The sequence below is a fragment of the Lepisosteus platostomus genome, chromosome 6 (assembly GCF_059453375.1).
Source record: "Lepisosteus platostomus isolate fLepPlt1 chromosome 6, fLepPlt1.hap1, whole genome shotgun sequence".
NCBI classification, from domain to species: Eukaryota; Metazoa; Chordata; class Actinopteri; order Semionotiformes; family Lepisosteidae; genus Lepisosteus; species Lepisosteus platostomus.
This window is the reverse complement of record NC_142616.1, coordinates 39,020,259-39,026,444: the sequence shown is the minus strand read 5'-3', so window position 1 is coordinate 39,026,444 and position 6,186 is coordinate 39,020,259. Positions and strand designations below refer to the sequence as shown.

Genomic DNA, 6,186 nt, shown 5'->3' with positions numbered 1-6,186 from the left:
GTGACAAGCAAATAGGAAGAACTGATGCAGAAAATACATTGAAAAGTAAATTGTGAATTAAACAGATGGTTTGCACGAGAAAGTTGGAAAGCTATAGGATGTTGTTCTGACCTTTTCTGAAAAATACAGTAGTGCAGATTGCCATATATGAGTGTAATTTTCAACAGGTGAAAATGCTTAAAAATCACATATCAAAAACAAGAGCAATTGCAGCAAAATCTTTATTTTGTTAGTTGTAAACAATCTCGTGCTCTTCCAGGAGAAAATATTTAGCTAGGGTGCCATCCTCTCACAGAAAAACGCTTTCAAGAACTCATGGAACTGAACCTGTCAGTCACACAATAACGTTAAGCATAACGGGGAAAAGGGTCTCTCTTCACCCAAATTTTCCAAAAATCCTTTTTTTGGAACTTCCATTGATACTAAGAAAACATAGTCTTGCACACTGAAAACATTTTGTAGAAGGTTTATAATGGCATTGGTTTTTATTAACTTATCACCCAGTCTGAAAGTGAATATGTTTTATACCAGGGAGTGGCAGACCTTGTCCTGTAGTTGAGTAGTGTCTTCTGGTTTTCATTTCATTTGAGCTTTCATTGACTTAACTGGCTCAATGCATTGCTTAAGGAGACATTAGCAAGCATTCCAAATCCCTGTTTGTCAGTCTGTAAATTTACCTATAAAGCTGCTTGTAGGTTCTGCAGGACCAAGGATGGACACCCCTGGTTTGTACCATTCTAACATAGGCAGAAGTCCATTGAATAACATAAGGCACCAGCCTTCATATTGCACAATGTATCAAATCCCACTAATTCTTATACAAGAATGCATAAGCTATTATAACCAACCCCAAAAACAATCATCAGATGCTGATATTATCTCAAAATATTTGCACGTCTTTGCATAATCTGGTTTTCTGGATTATTATGTCTATTACTACACTGTATACAGGTTATGGGTAAAAGTTAACTGCAATTAAGTCACGTGTGAACAGCACAGGATCATGCAGTAATATGTTTTAAAGACCTCTACATGGTTTTCTTCATTGTCTGTACTTTTTTCCTTTTAACCTGAAGGATTTCACTGGCATCAGGATTGACCCCAGGCTGTTGAAATTCCTCTTGGGTTTCCATCATCTGTCTTGCCTGCTGTGGAAAGTAAATTGTGATAAATCTGTCCTATACTGAAGAGTAGTGCACTACAGTTTGGATCTGTAATAAGATACTTCCTTCATTATGAAATACACTGTATATTTAGCATATAAACTTATATGTATGTATACAGTAGTATACTGTATAATCATAAATATCAATAACATGTAAGCATACATTTCTTGAATTTAGTCTTGTCCACTATGAATTATTAGTACCACCCCCTGACTTAGCTGTGCTGTATCACTGTGATGTTCTAGAAGGGAGGGTTCTGTTTCTCACCATCATTTGCTGGTAATGAGCCGCAGCCTCTTCAGGGTTCATGTCCTGAGCGTAGCCCAGTTCAGCTGCCCGCCTGGCCATTTCTACTTTGTGGGAGCCGGGTGGAGTCCAGCCGATACCCCGCAGCCAGTTAAGATCAGACTTGTAGTTTACCTGGAAAGGAAATTGAATTTGAAAAAAATGTAGGGCCCCTTATTGTGATGTGATGTGCTCTGTTCTTTTTTGTAGTTTCCTAATCAAACTGCAGGAGAGAAGCCTGTTTATTATAGCTGAATTTGTTTTCTCTCCAAAGCCTGACTTAGTTTTTTCTATGCAATCTTAAAAGCTTTGATTTGAGAAATATGTAAAAATTCCCTCTTGCAAAATAACAAGTAGAGGTTAATTCCACACCGAGAAGAAAAAAAGGAGCTTTGGCTGTGGAGGTCTTTTTTAATTCTCTGCTTAGAATTAACTTCTACTTGTTCCTTTTTATGTAATAATTTAAAACACATTTAATAGTGTTTTACCAAATCCTTATTTCAATATACAGTATATGTAATTATTTCAGTATATACAGTAAGTACTTTTCCATTATCAAAAGGAAAATGTTTGTCCAAAAATCCCCTTTTTTCCCCAAGATTTTTCCATTTTCAGCAAAGAGGCTTTGCAATAAAAGTAAATTAGACCTTGCTTTACATTATGTCACAGGCACACACCATCTTCTTCTAGTAATAGACCTTGCTACATAAGGTACATAAAGTGGATGGGATTGAAGGTAATTGATTATAGCTTTAAAGCCCAAATACAAGACACACAAGGGACCTAAGCATATTCTAAAATAGTAAAATGTCCTTTGAGACCTACTCATACTACCAAATCCCAGAGGAATAAGAAGTATTTTAGGATCTGGGACACTTACATCACTCTGTAATTTGTAGGCTTGCTTGGCGTGTTTCATATTTAGTTGCTCTGGGTCACAGGTATAGTGGTGCAAGTGCTGTCGGTAGCTCAGGTTGCTGGCTTGCTCCTGGCTCTTTTTGGCATGGATGAAGCCCGGCTGGTCGGTCTGGATCTTGTATTGGGAACGTGTTTCTTCATACTGCTTCTTATACTCATTATTGCTCTGGAGCTTGCTCGCAGAGAGGAAATGTTTCATTTTGGGGTCATCATTGATGCTGCGCAGTCCAATCTGGTGTCCCCTTTCCTTCACAAAGGTTTCCTTATAGCGGAACTGAAAACACAGAGAGCACCCTTTGTCTGACATCTAACATCTAAAACAATAAAATGTCTCGCATGGGCTAGACACTCTTACTGTTATGCCATCTTTTTTATAAAAATAAATGTCTGATTTTACATTGATCAGGCTGGTTTGAAAATAGTTAATGCAGTATTAATGGTAATGCATTTGCACACTAGCCAGCCATTGATTATATGAGTCTGCTGTGATGGATACTCACATCACTAGCAATATCTCGGGAAGCTTTAGCTGTTTGGAAAGGAATGGCATCCAGGCGAAGGTCATATCCAGTAGATCTGACCTGATCCCAGGAGGTTTTATAGACTTTCTGCAGGAAAGGAGGAATAAAAAAGCTTATATTGCATGCTTAACCGACAAGGCATTCATATAACCCCCTGTAGGACCGATTCTCCCCTTCCCACACTTACACATCATGTGTAGAATTAAATTGCTATAGAGTAATGCTAGTGAGTCCAATAATGTAGCCCTTTGCCTCATATTGGCAGTTAGTAATATATAACAAGTTTGATAATACAGTATGATATAAATAATATTATAATCCTTTATAAGTACATTTCCAGATAACAATAGTTAGATATAGATTATTTTCTCTCTACATTTACATGTTTTCTCTTTTTTTATAGCAAAAAAAACAAACTAAGCAGAATGGCATTTCTATGTATCAGATCTTGGTTCATCAAGGCTTAAGGAATTGACTCAATTTCTCTTTAAAACTTTAAAACTGATCCATAATAAATGTCTCTTACATCACTGATGTGCTGGGCATTCATCCGGGCTCTGATAAAGTCAGGGTGATCGGGAGGTAAGGTGTATCGATGCATCAGTTCAGAATCCCCGGACTTGTAAAGCCTCTAAAAAACAGAAGGCAAGTTCAATCTTGAATAGTATGACAGCGACAGAGCTTACCTGCACTGGATAAGATTTTGCAAACTTTCTACAACCATTTTAGTTAGAGAGAACAAATGTTGATTTGTCATTTTCATTGCCTTTGCTGAGTGAATACAATTATTTGCTTTCAATAGTCAATTCTAAAATAACAGGTAAGGTGAATTCCACCTGTTGTTTGCCAATGTGTTTTGCATTTTTATGTCTTGTATGTGTTTCAGGTATGGTATATATGATTAGAAAAAAAAACAATGGTAATGTTTAAGTTAAGGACACATATAATGGTGCAAAGTGCCAGCAAATTAATTACCACTTTTTTAGCTGAAATCTCTAAATGAACTCACCTCACTGCATTGTAAGTAACTGTTCTTAGCATGGACGATATCTGGAGAGTCAGCTATAGAGGTGAACTTGAGACTGTCTGGCAACTGTCGGTATTTCTTCTACAAAGGCAAGAAAGATGGGCAGGATTTATCGTGAGCCTTACAGGAAAAGTAATGCCACCAGTCCACTGAAAGAAATTCTTAAATAAATTAATGTTTTGGAAATTAAATGTTCAAATTTCATGATGTCTGAATTGTAATGCCATTCTTCCCGCTGCAGTCCATTTCTGGAGGTACAGCACTGGAAATGATGTCTTCTAGGACTCGGGCTGTATTCTAGAGCCTCTAAATGACCACCAGTATCCTCTCAAAGCACACTTATCTACTCTCTGTGTGGACATGAAGCTGCGGTTTGTACCTCACTGATAAGCTCTCCTGCTCTCTTCGCTGTCTCAATTTGTGGGGTACCTACAGTGATCCAGCCAACACCTCTCATGAAGTTCAGGTCGGACTTGTACAGTTTCTAGACAAAAATAAGTTAATAATAAGTTAATATGAAACTTCTAAAGTAATATGAAATAGTTTATATGAAATGCATAATCATATTTTCTAGAGTAGTGCTCAACAATTAACAGATATTTATACCCAGTATTTCTAGGACCTTCGGGGAAGTACAAAGGTTATTAAGCTTAAAAATCAAGGGTAATATCTCATGATGTTGGTGCTTTTCTTACAGAGCAATGGAAGTCAACGTTTTTGAGACTTTGGGGAAAAAAAGGTAAGGTTTTGTGATTTATTGTCAGGTTTTTTTTTTTACTTTCAGAGTTTTTGCTACAGAGCATTTGTTGTTTATTAAAGCTCTCCCTCTCATAAGAAAAAATAAAACAAGAAACTGATTTTCCAAAGGTGGTCATACGGTGACGGTTTATTTTCGATTCCATAGAATCAAATTACCCAATGCAAAAAAAAAGGTTGCCATTGCCACGTCTGGATTTTGCAGCTGTTGAGTATTTCACAATTTTGAATTATGTGGGTCCATTTTAAAGAGGTAAAACGTACTACTACTATATTTGTCTGTTGCCAAGATTTCCAATTTCGTTTTTTTTTTTGCAACAACATTGAGAAAAAGTTAAAGATGCTGTCCCTCGGAACATGTCTAAAAATACCCGATTATCTTTTTTTTTCTCCCTGGACTGATTACCTCGCTCTGCAGCTCATGGGCCTTCTTGGCCCATTGCACTTTCATGTCATCCGGCAGCACGGTGTAGGAGTGGAACTTGGTCTTGTAATCCTGGTCGCTGGCCAGAGCCTGGGCCTTCCTGGCGTGCACCAGGTGGACCATGTCCAGAGGCAGATGGAACTGGGCACTGGTGCTGCGGGACTCCTTCTTGTACTGCTGCTCGCTGTGCAGCTTGGCCACCTGCATGCAGTGCAGCAGCCTGGGGTCGTCCAGGATGCTCCTGGCCCCGATGTGCTTGCCCTTCTCCAGGACAAAATCGTGTCTGTACTGGTACTGCAGGACAAGATCGAGCCGGGCAGGTTCTGAGTTATCTCGTGGTTCTGAGAGCGACGCAGTTCAACAAAGTGGAAGCAGTTTTTTATTTCAACCTGATTCAAAGTTTGTTGTGGATCAAGCATTTTGAATCGACACTGCTAATAGTCTTAAATCCGGAAAGAGACCTTGAGGGTAATGTTTTGATTATTTTTCTGTGTAACTGATGTCATGCTAAAATCCCAAGGGCAAGACTTGAAAGTTCAGCACTATGTGTTTGCTTTTTTTAAAAATAAAATAAAATAGCTCCTTCTGAATGCTGTACCATTATTTCTCACTTTACCTAGCCTGCTTTTTGGCCACACAGAAAATGACTTGAATTGACAATCAAACCTGGTCTGTCCTCATAGGAGGAGGAAGCAAACAGCAAACACCCACTTGACACAGGGACAATATTCAGTCTCCCCTCACATAGAAAGGTGGCTGAGGCCAGATTTCAACCCAGGACTCTGGAGCCGTGAGACAGCAGTACTAACCACCACATCATTGTGCTGCTGAAGAAGAAAAAGTTAGTTGTGCTGGTGAACTCACATCACTTGCTATATCCCCTGAGGCTTTCGCTGTCTGGAAAGCAATGGCATCCATTGTTAACTTGTATCCCTGAGCTCTCAGATTATTCCACGATTCTCTGTATTTTATCTGAAACAATAGGACATGGCAAAAGTCAATTAAAGATGAGCACAAAACTATAAAACTGCACCTTAAAAGAGTCGCAGCAGGCTTTTACCACAGTAAAATAAAAAATTACTCAACGGA

The 6,186-nt window shown here is 38.5% G+C and overlaps 1 protein-coding gene across 7 annotated transcripts in view; it reads right to left on the bottom strand.

Annotated features, from left to right (window-relative positions):
* Positions 1 to 203: 203 nt before the first annotated feature.
* nrap (nebulin-related anchoring protein) overlaps positions 204 to 6,186 on the bottom strand; it is a 29,073-nt gene continuing 23,090 nt past the window's right edge. For 5 of the 7 annotated variants that reach the window (XM_088635762.1, XM_088635758.1, XM_088635755.1 and 2 more), the window contains 9 exons: positions 5,962 to 6,069; positions 5,080 to 5,391; positions 4,297 to 4,401; positions 3,900 to 3,998; positions 3,417 to 3,521; positions 2,870 to 2,977; positions 2,332 to 2,643; positions 1,434 to 1,586; positions 204 to 1,148 (listed from right to left, as the gene is read on the bottom strand). In XM_088635762.1, coding sequence (XP_088491888.1) covers positions 1,029 to 1,148; positions 1,434 to 1,586; positions 2,332 to 2,643; positions 2,870 to 2,977; positions 3,417 to 3,521; positions 3,900 to 3,998; positions 4,297 to 4,401; positions 5,080 to 5,391; positions 5,962 to 6,069 — 1,422 coding nt within the window. In that variant the 3' untranslated portion in view covers positions 204 to 1,028. The remainder of the gene's footprint in view (positions 1,149 to 1,433; positions 1,587 to 2,331; positions 2,644 to 2,869; positions 2,978 to 3,416; positions 3,522 to 3,899; positions 3,999 to 4,296; positions 4,402 to 5,079; positions 5,392 to 5,961; positions 6,070 to 6,186) is intronic. The other 2 variants (XM_088635756.1, XM_088635759.1) reach the window with 2 other exon arrangements.